The sequence below is a fragment of the Podarcis erhardii genome (assembly GCF_964252035.2).
Source record: "Podarcis erhardii genome assembly, chromosome: 9".
Lineage (NCBI taxonomy): Eukaryota > Metazoa > Chordata > Lepidosauria > Squamata > Lacertidae > Podarcis > Podarcis erhardii.
In genome coordinates, this window is record NC_138512.1 from 4,747,180 (window position 1) to 4,766,195 (window position 19,016).

At 52.3% G+C, this 19,016-nt stretch overlaps 1 protein-coding gene and 1 long non-coding RNA gene across 3 annotated transcripts in view; one reads left to right on the top strand and one right to left on the bottom strand.

Moving 5' to 3' along the window:
* Positions 1-19,016, top strand: part of LOC309350028 — a 494,376-nt gene that overhangs the window by 57,508 nt on the left and 417,852 nt on the right. The gene's annotated exons all lie outside the window — the stretch shown is intronic.
* NKX3-2 (NK3 homeobox 2) lies at positions 10,966-18,053 on the bottom strand. Of its 2 annotated transcripts, XM_081877493.1 has the most exons (3): positions 16,834-18,053; positions 12,029-12,321; positions 10,966-11,561 (listed from the first exon to the last, which is right to left on the bottom strand). In XM_081877493.1, the coding sequence occupies exons 1-3, from the start codon at positions 17,360-17,362 to the stop codon at positions 11,469-11,471; spliced, it is 915 nt and encodes a 304-aa protein (XP_081733619.1). In that variant the 5' UTR covers positions 17,363-18,053; the 3' UTR covers positions 10,966-11,468. The 2 variants fall into 2 exon arrangements, with proteins under 2 accessions (XP_081733619.1, XP_081733618.1); XM_081877492.1 differs by having other exon boundaries at positions 10,966-12,321.

A 19,016-nucleotide genomic window follows, 5' to 3' on the forward strand; every position in this document is an offset into this window, starting at 1 on the left:
GCAGGGGGGCCGGCCGCACCGGGCGCAACATCTGGGGGTTAGGGTTAGGGGGCGCAAATCCACGGGTTAGGGGGCGCAAATTACTTGCCTTGCCCCGGGTGCTGACAACCCACGCTACGCCACTGGTGTGACAGCGACCGTTCCTGAATGGGCCGTCCTAAGCATCAGCAAACCCTGTGGAAATCAAGCTGGCTGTAACGAAACGCGGGTGGGGACTGGGAGGTTCAGCAGCTAACAAGTCACTCTGGAGAGCGTGCGAAGTTTCTTCGCCTGCCTCCCTTCAGAGACCCGATACGCAAACCGTAAAATCCGGAGAAATTGGCCCGGAGCCTCCCACGGGCTTTCGGAGAACAAACATCCGGATTCACAACCAGTTTAAAGAAGCCAAAGACTCTGAACGGAAGGTTATGTCTGCCACGGAGGTCGGTCCAACTGGACCTTCCAGCGGATGAGGTGATTTCATCCTTATTCCTTTTTCGTCCATTCCAAATCTCTTCAGTTTGTTCTTCTTGCAGCGGATTTAGCTGCGAGTTCCCCCACAAGGACTTCAAGGGCGCGGGGTCCCAACCCTCAAGGAGGCGTCCCACCAGACTGCAAGCGCAACTTTTAGAAAGCGGAAGGTGCAGCCCGAAGCAAACTTTCCCGGAACACAGTGGAACTCATTTCTGCAAAGCCCCCTTGAGGAAATATATTTGGGGTCCGTATTTGCGTACCCTGACCGAGACTAGGCGGGGCTGCAAACTGTCAGATTCCTTGACTGAAAAGAGAGAGACAACCGGTACCGGACAGATAGATCTCATCCGTAGATATCAATGAGATATAGATATCAATGAGATGTGTAGTATATCTATGCCTCGGTATCATCATGCATAGTGTATATATGTACACACACACACACACACACACACACACACACACACACACCCTATCTATATCGTTCATGGCCTATCATCTGGGGTTTAAGTCGCTTAGGGAACGAATCCTTCGGACGCAGCAAATGTTTCTTTGCCTGCTGTCATTTGGCCTTGCATAAGATGTCAGATAATATAAAATAAAATGTCTGAAATCCAGACAGTCACCAAATACAATCAAGCTACCAATTCACGTTCAGCATACAAAGCATCGCGCGCGCACCGAACTTTCCAAAGTTTTTTTTTTCTGACTTAGTTCAAATGAGTGAACTGAGATTCTTTTGAAATCTGAATAGTTCAGTTTCCTGAAACGTAAAGGGGGCTGCTCGGTTAGATCTTACGCACCGAGGAAGCAGAGAGTTTTCCCCCGAAGCGCGGGGCTAGCAATGACATCGATGCGCACCCAGAGGCTACATGCGGGCGTTCAGGGCATTCCTGTGGCGCCTTATCTGCCTGCTCGCAGGGAGCGGTGAGGTGGCATTCCTAAGCGCCTTCATTTGGAAGTAAGCCCATCGCTACTGGCTCACCGGGCAAGCCCATATGCATCTACTCAAAAGTAAACCTTATTGGATTCAATGGGTCTTACGCCAAGGTTTTGGTCTCGCCAGAACGTGGGCGATCCCGGTGCAACTGGGATCAAGAGCCGCTTCTCTTTGAACGCTTAACTGAGCTGAATTGCAGCCTAAAAAGTAAACCTTGTTGGTTGGGTAGGTGGGTGTGGAGAGGGAATTCGCCCAGGCTGGTTCTCTTTTGGGGGGGCGAGGGTCTGCAGGGATCGTGTCGCGCGCGCCCCCCTTCACTTGTCTCCAGCGTCGTAGCGCCTCAGATCTCCATTTGGATGTCTGACCAAAACTCCCCCGAAAACCCTCACCCGCCTCACGCGCGCAGTTACGCGCGCACGTCTTTTCTTGCTTCTCTCTCTGCCCTGCAAGCAACTGTTTTGCTTTGCAGCAGGCGGTGCCGGAGCTGGAGCGCGATAGCCAGCGAGCACGCAGCTCCGGGATCTCGGGTTGCAGAGGAACAGGGGCTGGGTGGGTCCTGCATTCTCGCCATTGTCTCGAGTCGAGGGTCTTTGCTCAGAGTTTCTCTGGGGATCGCTCTCGAGGGTTATAAATGCGCGCCTTGTGCGAAGAAAGGAAGCGCCATCCATCACCTTCGCTCAGCACAGGCAGTCCCCACCTCCCAACCAAACCTGGCGCGAGAGCGAGCGCTGGACGCTCTTATTTTGGGTGCGTTACCAACCTGAGAGAAGGGACAATCTGGTTCAGAGGAAATTTCCATCCCCGACCCCATGGTTTTGGCTTCTCGCCTCTCCCCCAAGACTCTGCTACCACCACCGCCAGCATATTTCCCCTTGTTTATCATTCATAGACCTCGCTATAGGAAAAGAGCCAAAGGATCCCCGTCACAAGCAAAAAAACTCAAACAAACAACGGGGAGGAGGCGACCAGCCGGGCCGGTCCAGCGGCCGAAGGAGACCGAGCACCCGGGCTGCCGGCTTGCTCCTGCGCGCGACTGCAATCTGTTATAAGCAGCCTCGAAGGGCGCTTCTTCGAAAGGCGGGATAGGGATCTTCGAAGAAGCAAACAAACTCTGAAATAAGAGAGCCTCTGAGTTGTTGGAAATCAATTAATTCGGACGCCCAAGCAGGTTTGTTTGGAAGCGTCACTGAAATCAGCGAGTCTCTCTCTCTCTCTCTCTCTCTCTCTCTCTCTCTCTCTCTCTCTCTCTCTCTCTGTGTGTGTGTGTGTGTGTGTGTGTGGTGTCTGTCAAGTGAGGCTGCCACCATAAGCAAACCTATTAAAGAGTCCATCTCGTTGAACTCCGTGGGATTTGCTCCGAAGAAGCGCGCCTGAGACCCAGCCGCAAATGCGTGTCCGGCCGGCGTCCCTCCCGCTGACGTCAATGGGGCTGACAGCCTCATCCACAATCCAAAGTCAAAATATTTGGATATATCTCAGCGGGGAAAGGAGAGGGAGAAAAGGAAGTAGAGGCGATCGCTTGTGTGTTCCTGTATCTTCCTCTTTCTCAGGAACCCGGAGAAAATCTTCAACCTCACAAGAACCCCGCGACATAAATTAGACCTTGCAAGGGAGGGTAGCTTAGCTGCCGCGGAGGGGTAAACCTGGGAGGCGGGAGATTCACATAATGCTCTCCACACGAGACAACCCCTGCACTTAGAAAACTAGCATGTCAGGGAGAAAGTAGGGTTCTGCTTGCCTGACATCAGGTTTCACCCTATGGGCTCCCCACCTGGTGTCTCAAAGGGACAGCCCAGAGGCAATTTCCCCACCTCAGAAATCAGTGGCTGCTCAGAGGCGACCCGCTGACGTTTCTAGCAAACACCGTTTAAGGAACGCGGCGGCAAAAAGGCAGATTCCCAGATACATAGTCAAACTCTTCCGTCACATTGCTGCGGCTATCCTTCTGACAGGCGATTGCTGGGCAGGGGAACTATCCAGGCCGAGGGGAACGGCTTGCCTAATGCCGCCGCTCGAGTCGAGGCTGGGGCCGGAGTTGAACCAGGTGAGGGGTTCCACCCATTCCTTCGTCCCTACGAGATTTCAGAAGACCTGTAGAATCGGGGTGCAAAGCAAATATACGACGGCTGGGAATCTCATGCAGTCAGAAAGAAGAAATCCCTATTCACTGACCCGTTCACTTCCAAGGAAGCCTATTTCAGATTAGATCATGGGATAGTTAGGATTGTTCCCTCAATTCTAAATACTCTTACACACATATATGCACGCGCCGATTCAGGATACTCAGGGACGGTAGCGCTGCATCCACCTGCTATCTATGAGCAGCTGGATTCAAGAGAGGTATTTCTCTATTTGAAAGTGAAATTATATATAGAATTTAAAAAAGAGACCAGTCGCTGTCCCAGCTTAGTAGTATTGTAGAGAATAAACAAGATCGGGTTTTTCCCCCTGTTTAATTAAATCAGTGGAGGAGGAAGAGCATTTCCAAGGGCAACAATCCATGTACATTTAACTGGAAGTAAGCCCCACTGAATGCATTCGCGGAACTTAGAAGCAAGTGTTGGTGAGAAAGCAAACAGAGTCAGGGACCTCCACGCGTCCTCGGCTGTCTCCCTGTCCTTCAGATCTCTAATTTAGCTGGAATAAGAACTCTTTTTGATCGTTTTTAGGAAGGAAGAGTGTTCAGCAGCAAGTATTTCAAGCCAGCTTTCAAGCTGTGTGTGTTAACTCCGTCAGCCAATTCAGCACCTACTTCGGAGTAAATATGCACAGTTTGGGACTCCAGAGCAGCTGGGTTTGTTTGTCTTTTTCATGTTACTCCTTCGGGAGAGCTCATGATGCAGTCCTTAACGTCAAGAGCTCGCGGTGGTCCTGGACTTCAGACTGCAGGACCTGCACTTTGGAACATGCAAATAATGAAAAAGTTGGGGGTGAATCGTTTTCCTTGACCCGCTACTTTTCCGCAGGAGAAAATACTCTTTTCTTCGGTTGGCGAGCATTGCACTCTGCAACATGAACTGGTACTTGGGGCGTCGCCAGTTGTCACTTGGTGAGTCAACCGAATGTTTAAACTGGTGCTTAGCACGTTCCTTCGGAGGGATACATTCACTTCCTATCTATATCTCCATCTCTCGTTCTCTATATATCTATCTATCCATCCATCTATCTATTATGACACCAGCAGGTAACATACAGTGAAATTGGCTTTCAAGCAAACATGCTACACGCATTGTACATATTTTGCACCGTAGAGGAAAGGAACGCTACTACCTGCCCCAGTTTCTTCCCGACCCGATAGTACAGGTGGCCCATTTAATCCCTTGCTAACCACCATCAATCAATTCAGATTCGGATCAGTCTTCCATACACTGCTGTGCTTCCCCTCCCCAAAGCCGCCACAGCCTCGCCATCACTGATTTAGATGGTGGAGCTCCGTAGACGCTACTCCTTCGCTTCAGGAGGAATTTATCTTCAAAGCGATGAAACGAAGTAATACAGTCAGGAAAGGGTTACTGTGTTCTTGACCCACCTGTACTTGCAGGCAAATAAAAAACGCCTACCCTGATTCTAAACACACACCCCCTCGGATCTTCCTGCCATCGCATCATGGAAACGAATGAGAATCCTAATTGTATCTTACTCAGCTGACACTTCCTAGAATGGGGACGGGAGAACTGCAGGGTAGACCGTGCTTGTTATTTGGGGAGGAGTCCAATCCATTCCGAGGGAGTGCGCTTATCCAGCCCTGCGCATTCAGGGCATGAGCAGGTGCATTGCCGTGTGTGGCTTACACGAAGCAGGAAAAGCCAGAGATATGCAGGAAAATACTAATATTTGGGACCTCCATCATAAGCAGGTGATTCATCCGGAAGCCCCAGTGAAATAACTACGAATCAAAGGTCGTTTCCTTCTGTTTAGTTGAACAATAAATATCAGCTTCAGTTTTTTTGTTTCATAATCGCAATATGCCAATGTGTTTATTACTCATCATAATATGCGAATTTTGATGCGAGCCTGATGCTGCACCAGAAATTCCTCAATAATCAACTGGCCTGGAGGCGGCCCGCCCTTCTCTTGGCGCTCTCTTGCAAGCGCCTGCCTACCATTTATTGGCTCCGCGTTTCCCAGCCAGCGCCCAGGACGGAAGGGCCCCTCGGGCTCCCTTTCTTCGCCCTCTTTTCTTGCCTTGAAAGCGACCTGCTTCTGCGAAAAGGACCAGAGAGGCCTCGGCGTTCTCGAGACAGGTGGAAACTGCGATTCCGGCACGCTTCGCTGGAAGGAAAAAGATGTGTGTGAGACCCCCTAAGAACGTGAGAAGGCCCGGCCTGCTGGATCAGACCAAGGGTTCACCAAGCCCAGCATTCGGCCTCCCACAGCGGCTGGGCAGATGCCACTGGAAAGTCCCAGGCAGCGAGCGCAGGCGACGGAGGAGGGCTTCCTAGGTTCTTCAGCCGGGCGCCTGCCTTCTCCCGCCTCCCAGAGGCGCCTCCGCAGTCTCGGAAGAGAAGGATCTGAGGGTCTGGAGGGCTGACTAGGAGCTGGAAAACCAGGGCCCCTGTCTCTCAGCCTAACCTACCTCGCAGGGTCGTTGTGAGGAGAAAGAGGAGAGGGGGGAGAATCGCGCAAGCCGGCTTGAGCCCCTTGGAGGAAAGGTGGGATAGAAACGGAATGACAAATAAATAACGCAATAGCCTCTTTCTTTGTTATATCTGGTGGGTTTTAGAACCGCGTTCTAATCTCCAAGGCAGCCCCTTCAAGAGGGGGAAATAAATACGTAGTATCTGCTCTCTTTCTCTCTTTCTCCTTACCGTAATTTTCTAACCCTTTATGGCGTTGCCAAATAAGTCTTAGCCTCCCCAGCACAAATATATCCTCAGACAAATGGGTCGAACCCCAAAGTCTTACGATGCAACCCAGACTCCATTCAAATCCAGGGAGCGGAAGGGGCCTTGTCCTCATTAAGGGGGCTTGGAGGCGCACCTTTCACACGCAAGAAAACGGCTCCGTGAGACCCAGTCGTACTTGGCGAGGAATAAATCCAAATATGCCACAGGATGTTGCTGCTCCTGTTTCTGAGTTCAGAGTATTATAAAGCATATGAGTTGGTGGTGGTTGTTTTTTAACAGAAAAGTAAGAATGAGCTGAAAAAGGTATTTAAGTATACCTTCCCTAAGAAACCAGAGGCCTTCCTTCTGGGTATTGTCGGCCAGAAGGTGCTAAAGAAGGACCGAACATTCTTTATGTATGCAACAACGGCAGCAAGGATACTCATTGCAAAAAATTGGAAGACTCAAGATCTACCCACACTGGAAGAGTGGCAGATGCAGCTGATGGACTATATGCAACTGGCCGAGATGACTGGCAGAATCCGAGACCTGGGAGAAGAGAAGATGGAGGAAGACTGGGAGAAATTCAAGATGTATCTACAAAAACATTGTAATTTGGTTGAATGTTAAGAAGGATGCTAGATTATAAAAAACTGGCCACCACTAAATTAGATTTAAATTTGATGATAAGTGAGACTAAAGAAAATATAAAATTTTTTTGGAAGAAGTGCTAGATTATATTTGAATGAGTGGACATGAGATTGCAAACAAGTTGATAATTTGTCTGGAAAAAACTTTTAACGATGTAAATGGGAGCGGGAGACGTGAGGGAGTCCAAAGAAGTGATGAAATTAAGTTTGTGACAGAAGTAAGACTGTTTATTATTTGTGCATTGATATTTAAAAACTTTAATAAATATTTATTAAAAAAAACACCATAGGGGAAAAAAAAACAAAACTTCAGGACCAACCACTTTTAAAAAAAAATAAAAAAAAAATAAAAAAAGATAACTCAGAGGTAGCGCTTTGGTGGCGGCGGTTGTTTTTAAATCGGAATGAATGTAACTTGTTTGAAATAAATACTGTAAGGCTTTTAATGAACTATTCGGTTTAATTGGGACCTGGATCGAGCTGTAAATGTCACTAGTGACTGTGATGGGAGTTAACTATTACTAGCAGTTGAAAGACGGAGTAAACATGACCCTTTCAATATAGGGTTTCTTACACACACACACACACACGGGCTTCAATAAGGCAAACCCTGTTCTTCAGCCTTCCTCGTGGAAAAGAAGCCGAGAGGATTTAAATGTGCTTCTTTGCGACTGGATCGTGCCCCTGGCAGCAGACCCTTCTTAACCTGTGCAACACCTTAGAACAAATGAAAGGAGCGCGGGACCGGTTGCTTTTTTTGCGGGGCGGGGGGGGGGCGGTGTTCAAGGGCAATGGTGGCCCCCCCCCTCCTCTCCCGGAGGCCTACAAAGCCTGCTCTTCCTTGGGCCAGAGCTCGGAATGTCTCAGGAACATTTGCCCAAGAGAAGGAGTCAAGCTGGGGCCCTGGGGGAGTCAAAACACAAATCGCCCCCACCTTTGCCTACAAACAGATCCTCAGGGTTGTCCCTCTGAACGTTTCCCCGACGGGGAGTGGCAAAATTCGGCCTGAAAGCAAATCCAGTGGCAAGAAGAGAATCCTCCCCCTTCCTCGGTGCCCCAAGACAAACGCTGCCTCTCACCAAGAAGGCCCCGCCTCGACTGACTCCCCTGCCAGCCTGGTGGAAGTCCGAGAAGGAAAACGCAGCATTAAGGAAAGAAAAGGCCAAGGGAGGCGGGGTGTATGGAGCCGCTCAGTAGTTAGGTGAACCCCATTTACTTGGCTATGAACCCCGATCCCCCTTCCCTGTGCTCCAGAGCCAACTCTTTCCGCTCCAGGAGGTCGGCGGCTCCCAGCAGTCCGTAGATAACAGATCTGGACTGGTGAGACTTCCCCGGCCACCGCCCTGACCACCCGTGCTTACGTGGAAGAAAGTTCCCCTTGGCTGAATGATCTTGAGCGGTTATCAGAATCACTGCCTTAACAGGGGCCGAAAGCGTAACAGGACTTAACTGCGCCGATTTCACGACTCTTAATGATTTATTTGCATCTCAAGAACGCTGCTTGGAGCCTTTTGAGCCTCCTCAACGCCACTGTAGAGAGAGCGCAGATAAAGATGGAGAGCGGAACATTGCTTTCTCTTTTTAGTGCAAAAGGCCGTTGGCCTCACAGGCGGATTTAGACTGCCGCCTTCTCGCGGTTTTACGGTTCCCCTCTGTGGCCAACACAAGGCGGATCTTGCCAAATGATTTTTCTGGAACCTCTGCGCGGTGTATTCTGATAAGAACACAGCAGGCTGCCGGATAAAATGGTCCCGGTCCTGAGTGCGGTTCTCCGCAGACGGACACGCGCCCCGGCCGCAGCAGATCAAAGTGGAAATATGGATAGCAGCTCTTTGACAAGGCAATGCATTCCAGAGCCTATCGCATCATGTTTAGTCCCCTGCCCTTTCACCGATTAATATGGTAGTTATCTTACCAAAAGCTCAAAGTAGAGGAATTGCAAGATAACTGAGGATATGATCAACAAAGTTGCCTCTAACTGGTTAAAATATTAATTACTTTCCCCGTCCCATTCCTTATAAGTCACCAGTAGTTCGGGCGAAACATAGGTCGAAAAACCAACATTCCTGCCCTTAACTCGCAGCAGCACGGATTGAAATTCCCTTCTGCGATTAAACCCATCTCTCCTCGATAAATCAGATCCAGCTTTCTGGCCTAATCCCTCGTGTATGTTCGGCTAAGTAATCCACACCGAGCTCAGGGGGATTTATCCGCATTCAGTGTGCGCAGGAATTAGGATTGGAACCATAAACTCAATAGGATTTTCTTCCGAGGAAACACGCATAGGATTGCGCAGCTGGCTGGTTATTTTCCCACTTAAAGCTTGCAGCCCTAAGGATTTTGGACCAGAAGGTAAGGGGTGAAGTCCGCTCTTGCGGAGATCTGGTGGATCTGAAACCTCTTGGGATAAATGGCAGTGGGAATCCTTATTCTCCGAAGTCTGGCGCCCTGGCGATGGAGACATCCAGGGCTCTGTCATGGGCGCCTTCGCGCGCAACGAAACCGTCCGATCACCGGCTCAGTTCCGGGCACAACAATCCCTCTGCGCGAGCCGGCTGCGCTCTCCCCGCAAATGCATTCCCCTGGTGCATAATTTTGGAGGAGAGAAACTCAGCATTGATGGGGCCGGAGCGGGAACTTGGAGGGAGACTCGTTCAAAAGCTGGAAGCTTCCCACCAAGTGACTCTTCAAGGGTGGTTGGGTGTGTACACACACACACACACACACGGGGGAGGGAATGGCACACCTACGCCCACACGCGCCCACAGAGGATGGTACTTGTTATGTACTTATTAATACATCCCCTTGCTTGGATGCTTGTCAAAGGGCTTCCACCACCAAGAAAGAAAGAAACCCGGTACAATTGCCTCTGTTTAAATGGCCATGAATTCCTCACCAAGCCCCCCTAGGTTAGCCACTGCTGGGCCAACGTGTGGGACACCTCGGCGCTTCCCCGAAGCTAATAGGCAAAACCCAAATAGCTGCCCTTTGGCCCCAGTTGCTCAGTTGATCCCGAGCACAAGTTCTATCAGGTGTCCATAGGACACATTTCCGCCACCCAGCTATTTGTGTAGACGTGCGTTGCGTCCTCCATCGGAGTCTGCCCATTTTCTCGCGACTCCTTTAGCTATTGTGAGCCGAGATGCGAAAAGAAACCTTTCACAGCTAGTTAACCTCGGGAGAAACGCAGCCCACTCGTGTCTGTGTGTGTGTACAGTGGGAGGAAGAGGAAGCAGCTTAGGAATCTAAAGCTATGCTGTATATAAAATCTCGCTATCTCTACATGCAAGAAACCTTGAGGGTGGCACCTGGTTTCAAAAGCAAGGATGCACAGAGGCTTGGGAAGCCCACCCTCTTTTCATAAGTGCTCTTACCCAAAGGTTTGCAGGGAATGGATTAAGACTATTATTAAATTTATTGCCCGCCCTTCACCAGCAGATGCCAGGGAGGGTTACAACGATTTAAATTTTAGAATTAAAAACAGTTAAAGCAGAGCACAGTTAAAACAGAACACACACACACACACACAGTGCCGTCACAGAAGTAGTGTGGGCCTTGAAAATACAGACCTCGTGTATGAAGAGATTGGCACTGCCGTTGACTTTGCTATGGAAAATGGAAATGGAGTCACAGCGGCAGGCGATGTGGAGGCATTCAGGTGAATGGTCCACAACCCAGGAAAGAGGAACTTCACTGTGGGGAAAGGTAGGTAGGATTCTACACCTAATGGACCCGAACCAAACTTCGTTGAGCACCTACAGATTAACTTTCAAGCAGATACGGGCTAAAGGCCACATTGTCATGGGCCGAACTTCTTAGCGATCCAAAATTGAACAAGTTTGCTTCCGAGACAAGGAAAGTGAAGCCGGAAACTATTATTTTTACTCGGAAACAGGTTCCACTATATTCATAGCAGGGCTAACCCCCCCCATATAAAGTCAAGTTACTTTTCGTTTACAGGAATCACACCGAGCAGAATTCACCCAGGAAAGGGTCCTCTAACTAATTTTACTCGGTGGTAAGTCCGACTAAACTGGGCCTGAGAATCAAGGCCAGCCGTAGAAAAAGGAGACAGTAGTCAGGAGTTAAACTGAACTTTATAAATTAAAAAAATAATAGGTACAGGGGAACGGATTAACAAACAAATATTCACAAATATGCAGGCGTCCACCAGAGAGAATGACAGCGAGGTTTGCTGGGAAACTGAGACAGCGAAGAGACAGAGAAGACACTGAATAGTATTGAAACTCCCTTTAGAGGGTTCCCACCCCACCCCCTCAGGCCCGACTAAAATATTCACATTGAATATAAAAATAATTATCATAATAACAACAATTTAATACAACCGCAAAGTGCTAAAATATCAACTCTCCCAAATCCTCTCCATCATCGCCTCGAAGAAACCGGGCGCGATCCAGCGGGAAGTTACCCAGCGCAAGGCCCATGGAAGTGAATGGGCAGCGGGGACTCACAGGCGGCGGCTCCTCCGTTGCCCAAGGGGGCCAGTTCGCGCCGGAGAACTTCCGGCGGGGTTGCGCCGAGCCATACAATAGGTTTGGATTTATTTGCGCTGTTCTGGGGTGCGTGTTGGGCAAAACCTCACCCTTTTGCCGCCTCGAAGAAAGAGAAGTGTGGAGCGGAGGCTGCCTTACATTCATCCAGCCCCGTCGGGGAGGCTCCACTGGAGTTTCGCTGGAAGACCAAAAGACATGGGGGAGGGGCAGATGAAAGAATGATGTTCTTTGGGGTTCAGAGACAGCGGGTCAGAGTGCAGTTCTCCTCTGCCCCTGCTCCCCGCCCCCCGCCTGCCCACCCGCCCTCCCGGTCTCGTCCATTTGCCTTAGTCCGAAGCCACGGCTCTTAATCCAGCCTGGATCGAGGGCAGGGAGTCACTGCGTGGGTCACTGCGTGGCCCCGGCGGCCGCGGCGCAGGCGGAGAGAGCCCAGCCCGGTAGGCAATAATAGGGGTAATAGTAGGATGGCTGGAGGGAGAGGAGGGGCGGCGGCCGGAGGACCTCGCCCGGGTGATACTGCCTCTGGTCATCCCGGACTAGCACCTTAACAGCCACTTTCTTGGCGGCCGGCGCCGAGGAGAGCAGATCCGCGGCCAGCTGGCGCCGCTTGGTCTTGTAGCGCCGGTTCTGGAACCAGATCTTCACCTGCGTCTCGGTGAGCTTGAGCGACGCGGCCAGGTCGGCGCGCTCGGGCCCGGACAGGTAGCGCTGGTGGTTGAAGCGTCGCTCCAGCTCGAAGACTTGCGCGTGGGAAAAAGCCGCCCGGGAGCGCTTCTTTCGCGGCTTGGGAGCTGCCGTCGAAGCAGCCATCGGGGCCGAGCCGGATCCAGCTGCCGCCGCCGCCGCCGCCTCGTCTTCCTCCGACGGGGCCTTGGAGCTCTTACCGCCGCCTCTGCTGTTGCTCTGCTCTTCCTCAAGCTCGTCAGGATGGCTGCGATCTGAGGGAAACAGGGTGGAGGCACAAACAATCCAGAATCAGAAGAGGCGGGGCGCTGGGGGACCCCCCAAAATGCCCTCGCCACCCACACCCGACTCAAACCGGAGCGCACACGGCGGGGATCCCACTGTTTTCTTTTCAAAGGTTCGCACCCATTGGCAGTACCCGGAGCAGGGGCGACGTTTCGGATTTGGAGAGGCACAAAGGGGTGGGGTGTTTGTCAGAGAGAGGCAGAGAAAAGCAAATTTCTCGCGTATGTGTGTCACGCAGAAATACACACACACATTTTTAACTTGCACATCTCAACCCAGTCCTCTTCTTTGTGCCTTTGAAATGCCCACGCAGTGACCCAGTCTCATTCGAGAGTAAATCACAATAGTAACACGGGTTTGGAACCAGAGTTGGCCAGAAATGTAGGATCTTCTGAGAAACACTCAGAAAGCATGGAGAGCCAAAGTCCGTTTGATTCGAAGTGAGCTCGAAGTGAGCCTCCACTTCGCCCCTTCGCTGGCACCTCTGCTTAGGACGAGCGACGGAGCGACATTCGCAACACCCAACGCCCAGGACTGTGTTTTGTGGTTCGCGGCCACCCTTCCCGCCTCGGATCCCACATTAACGCTTGACTCTGAAAGAAACAGGATTCGGATCAAAGGCCGCCCGCCGTCGTAAACCACAGTCGGTTGTCAGCACCCCAGTAAATAGAGGGGGAAATGCCATTTCAAACAGCTTGCGTCCCTTGACCCCGAGAGACTTGCTTAGAAACAAGCCCGCCTGGACGCAAGGCTGACGCCGACGGGCGGCGGTCTCCGGACAGCGGCTCCCTTTCCGCTTTCAGGGAACAGGCTTTCATTTGGGAAAAGAGCCTAAGGCGAGCGCCCTATACGAGACTCACTCGGCCTGGGATTAAACCCCGTGGCATTTCGACAGACCACCCAAGCCTATATAAGGATCCAAGCGGAGCACCGCCAGACCAGGCGCTGCGGGGGAAGCCTGGCGGCACCCGCCTGGGGCTCCTCTCTTCCCACCGAGGGCAACGGGAACGTGTCGGAGGCCGGAGGAAGGCAGGAAGAGAGACGGGGCTCGAACAAGGACCTCGAAGGGGCACACGACCTCGCAGAGGGGCTTTGGGAACCCGTCCTCGAGACTATTTCGCCTCAGACACGCTTTCTGGCCGAGCGCATTCTCGTCTATGCTGGATTGCCTTTTTTCGCTGTTCGGACGGCATTTTAATTTGTTTTGCCACAAACTGGCAAGCCGCGTTTGCTTTGTCGTCAAAAAGCGGGATATAAATACCGACACGGAGTTGGGCCGGGTCCCTGGCTCATCCAGGAAGGAGGCAGACCTCGGAACCAGGCAGGGTAGGGACCCACGACGTCGTTTGAAGGGACAGAACTGGCGGGCAGAGGCTATCAATCCCTGCCGCCTCCCTTACCTCCAAAAAAACTCGCCCCCCCGCCCAATTGCTGGAGTCTTGTCATTAATAAGCAGTTATTTTTCTTTGAGATCCTAACATATGGGATGCAACTTCATACCTAGACATATACTCTGTCCCTTCTGTGCCCTCCCCCCCCCCGCTGCCTCTGGAGTTAGGAGAGAGGCTCCTGCAGTCCGACAGCGAGCCTGCAAAGTGAGGAGGAGGGGAGGGAAGGCCTCCTGCGGGAATCCTGGGGAGGGGGACCAAACCAAAATGGCCCGTCCCTCCCAGGGGACACCTGATTCCAGTCTCACTGAGACACCTGTCCTCCGCCCCTGCACTCAAAACGGGGCTGGGGTGGGCGAGCTCCACCTACAGCACAGCGCCAAATAGAGGTCACCCCCCCACACACACACCCATCGAGTTCAGCGCAGGGCGGCGAAAGCCTTTCTCTTTCACTCGCGCATGAAAGTCGGCAACTGGACTGTTGCGGAGTTAGGAGGGAAGCCCCAGTCCCGGCGATCCGGCAGGCGATCCCAGTTGGCAAACCAGGCAGGGAAAGGCTTCGGAGAGCCGAGCCCACTCAAGGCCACGCCACATCCGGCCACAGGCGTGAAAACCCAAAACGAAGCAACGGCGGTGGGCCTAGAAGCATTTAGGAGGATCTGCGTCTGTGTTTTACACGGGAGTAAGCAGCACTAGTGGGCTCGTCCCCAGGACAGAGAGCTAAATACACAAGCGGTTTCAATGGCTGCAGCTAAATTATTGTTTTGGTTGACCTTGCGATTAACCGAAGTATTTAGAGCTCCGTTGATCTTAAAATCGTGCTCAGTACTACGTAGGGCTTAATGAGGTTGTGGATCGGACCGGCCAAAATATTCCTTACATGAAATTTAATTCGGCTCACGTGACTGGAAATCCTGGAACCGTGCAACTGAAAAGAGATTTTAGCCGCCTCCCGCAAATAAGTATCACTTGCTTGCTCTCCCACTACGGCGGCAGCTGCCCTCCCCTTCTCCCCGTGGCAATGGATCCTCATTCAGAGGCACGATCCTGCCTTATGAAAGCTGCACCTCAAAGCTTACATTAAAAAAAAACGAAAACAAAAATTCGGGACGCAAGGCGGCGAAGTTAAGCGCAGGAGTTCCACGCAAAAGTCTGAAGTATGCGCGCAACTCTGCTTAAGAACTGACTAGGCTCGAAAGCCCGCAGCTTGGGCTGGATCGCGGGGCTACTGCTCTTGTTTTTAGGGCTATTATTCCCGCTCTCGAGGCTGAAATAAACTTGCTTCTTCTCCGTTCCTGGACGTCCATTCCCCCGGGTCTTTTTGCTCCCAGACCTCACCCGGCCTGCCAGCCTTGGTTCTTCCGCAATGGCCACCAGGCGAACAAGCGCCCTTGAAGGCTGGGAAACTCCTTGGAGTAAAACAGCCCTCTGCATGGTTTCCGGAGTAAGCCGGAAGGAACAAATTGACTTCTTCTTTTTTTGGGGGGTGGGGTGCGGCTCTCGGTAATGGCTCTGCCCCGAAGATGCTGCTTCTCCCCGCAGGCAAGGCGCTCTGTAGCACGGTCCCTCCCTGGCACGTGGACAAGGAACCGGGTCGCCATGTAAGTGGGTACCAGGCAGCGGGACTCCCCGCACCGGATTTTGCCACCAAATTCGCATCCTTTTGGATCGCATCCCGAAGTCTGCGTCCAGAGGAGCCGCCTCGGGGTTGAGGAAACGAGGAGAGTCGCCGTTTTCAAGCGAAAGTCTAAGAGGCTCTAGGCCAATTGCTCTCTGGGACGTCGGGCCTGCAGCCTGCCTCCAGCTCCGGGGCGAGCCGGGACTGGCAGGAACAGCGGGTGGTGGACTCACTGTCTAGTCTAACGCTGCAGTCTTATCTGTACCCGCTTAACCCCACTGAACTGAACGGAAGCCATTTCTGTAAAGGATTTCTGCCTAGGGTTGTGCTGTAGAGGAATTAAGTGAAATACTGTGGATTAAAAAGAAACAGATTTCTATATAATAAAGTTGGGAGTGGAGTTCGGGAAGATGGGATTATAAAAGGTCCGCATCACCGTAATTTTAGTGGAGATTACTACGAGGCTGGTGCGCGCGCGCGTGTTTGCAGGACTGCAAGAGACACGGACAAAGCAAAAACGAAAATAAATAAGCTGCAACTTTATGCTCCAGTGTTTTAAAAGCAACTCGCTTTACATGGGCCCTAAGCTTTGAATAACCAAGGCGCTGAAAGGTTTCATTTAAAATGTAGCAAGGTGCGAGACCTGAAGATCGTGACCCATTTAATTAATATTTTTAAAGAGATTTCTCTTTTGGGCGGGAGGGGGTTGTGGCCTTGAACATCAATAGACTCTGCTTGTAACATTGAGATGCACTATTTAAACAAAGGCAATCGAAAAATACACTTAAGCCTTCGGGACGAGAGCTACAGTAAAAACTTCTACTCGCCTATTGAGGACATGCACGGCGCTTTTTATGGAGAAAGCGGTAAAAAACACGACTCCCTGGGCCGCAAGCTGGAAGGGTCCAGAATTCTGTGGCCTCAGCCCGAGTTTGCCCACCATGAGCAGCAGAAGAGAGCGAGACCCAGTCAGTCGTGCTAAATTCTCCATCCCATCCGTCTCCATTCGGACGAACAGCGCACTCTTACGCGCGTGCGTTCGGGACCAAATCTAGGTACACTGCAGTGGGCCTTAGATCTAGGTGTAAGTGTGCAAAGGACTGCAGCGTTAAAACAATAGTTGGATCGTTCCCCCTACAGCATTCTTCCTAGGGCAGGGATCTTCTAACTCAAAGTGGAACTCTAAACCGGCCCCAACAGGCTAACTGGCGTCTCCAGATCAGTGGGGCAGATTCGTTCCTTTGGCGCACGGAGGGTGCGTGTTTCTCTGTGTTAACACGCGATGATTTAGGGTGGATATTCTCACCCCCCTCCCCGCCCCTGCCCTGCAATTCCAATTCGTGCTTAATAGGTGCCGCGGAACTGGCATTTCCGGGAATCAGCTCCTGCGAGCAAAGCGCATTGGGTTGGCCATTTTAATCCGGATTTCAAAAACGCAAACTCCACCCTGGGACTCCCGCGTAATCTCTGCGTACCTGAGATTCGGGCTGAGAGCTCAATGTCGCTGAGACCCGCCGGGGACCGTTCCTGGAGCTCCTGTCCCGGCGGCTCCCTGCCCGAGCCCTCCGACAGCGATCGGGCGCCGGAACCAGAGGACTGCCCTTCTCGTGGCCTCCGGGAGGCCGCGGGCGATTTGCTGCCGTCCTCGTCGTCGTCCTCTTCGTCGTCGTCGTCCTCCTCCTCCTTGTCGCCCTCTGGCTCCTCGCTCAGGACCGAGTCGGAGTCCCAGACGGCGAGTCCGGGAGCCCTGGAAGCCGCGGGGGCCAAGGCGGAGGCAGGCTGGTGCTGCTGCAGCGCCGCGGCCAGCGCCGCGGCTTCGTCGCCGAAGAGCCTCCAGCAGCAGGCGGGCGCCACGTCGGGGCTGGCGGAGGCGCCCCCTGCGGGCGGCGGCGGCTGCAGTCGGCCTTGCAGGAAGCCTCGCGCACTCCGCTCTTCCTTTTTGTTGAGGATGGCCTGGATGGAGAAGGGCGTCGGGGCAGGGGTGCTGCTGCTGCGCACCGCCATCGGTCTCCGGCCCCCGCCCCTCGCCCGCTCCTAGGGCGCCTTCTCCAGCGGGAAGCCTCCCTTCAGCTGGCCGAGCGCATCGCCTCTCCTCGGGCTGCAGCAGCGGCAGCGGCGGCGCCGTCGGGGCCCCGGGGCGTCCTGCGCAGTCTTCCCATACAGAGCCCGGCAGGCGTCGGCTCCGCCTGGTGTGCTCGCGCCCGCTCGGCGCGGCTCCTCGCGCTCCGGTCCCCCCTCGGCAGGCCCTCCCTCCCCGTCGTTCCCCCTCCACCTCTGTTTCTTTCCTCTCCCCTCCTCGGCCTTTTTCAGGCGAGCCCAGCTGTCATTCCTCTCCCGTGAGTGACAGCTCCCGGGCCGGCCTTTCCCATTGGGCAGGGCTCTGCCCCGGGAGCCGCCTGATTGGCTCTCACGGCAGCCCGAAGAAGTTGTTAATTTTTTCCAGGCAAAGCGATCTGGGCGCGAGTTGGGGGTCCCGGACCAGCGCTGCCCGTTAACCCTTTCCCAGCCGAGCCACCGCGCGCTGGCTTCGCTGCCTTTGCTCCGCGAGAAAACTATTAACTGCAGCTCGCTGTGCTCACGATCCTGTACTCGCTGAACTTCAGTGAGACATACTTCTGAGTAAGCGGCGAAGGGACCCGGCTGTCAAACTCCGCCGAGGGAAACGGCTTTTGCAAAACGAACCAATCGCGCGCGGGGGGCGAGATCTGTCTCGAACATGGAGAAACTAATGGAAACCGTTTAATTTCCCTCTCCAGTCGAGGGCAACATTTTTTCTAGGTTGCAAACATTTTCTCTCCCTGTGTAGTTTTCAAATGGTCGATTTAATGTATTTCTGTATAATCCCACCGCGGATATGCAGTTAGGTGCTTCGATATTGAGATGATGGGCCTTCAAATGTTTTCCTGTTAGGCAATTTTATCAGATGAGGTCAGTTTTGTCGTGTCGATGATGTTATATCAAAGATGAATTATTTTTAATCAGTTTTGCGACAGCTATTTCCCCCATCATGGATAGGTGCTAGATGCTAGATAGATCCTTCCAGCATGGTATTCATTCGTTGCATCAGAAGCCCCTGCTAGCACAGTGAAAGAAAAAAAAATACTATAGAGATGATTAACTGGACGCATCATTAGTAATCAGAGAGTGTCTTTGATTATTGATAATTCATGACAAGGCCAATAGAGAAGGAATAAATCTCGCTCTTCCTTCTTCCTGGAAGCATGGAAAGCGTCTTCTGCAAGCCGTTGAGAACTCCAGAGTCCTGCGGTACCTTAAAGACCAACAAAGTTAGAGCGTGATCCGGATTCCAGTGGGGGAAATGAAGAGCAACTTCTCAGGCTGAAACCAACGGGACTCAGCTTTGAGCTCGACTCTGGCAGCATCGTGCCCTAAAGTAGTCAGAACCTGAATTTTCGTAATAAGAGCTTGTATACCAATTAAAAAACAATAATTCTTAATGTAGCACGTATGGCGATGGCTTTCCTTCTTTACATTCCCTGGAGACGCAGCTCTTCTGTTTCCCATTCGCAACCCGGGGCAGCTTGACGACTCTCAGAGAACTTTCCAAGTGTGTCGGGTACACGTTACGAGAAAGCCAGGCGTTGAAATAAAGTGGTCTGGTCCCGGGGGAAATGCTGGTTTCGCTTGCTTCAGCTGC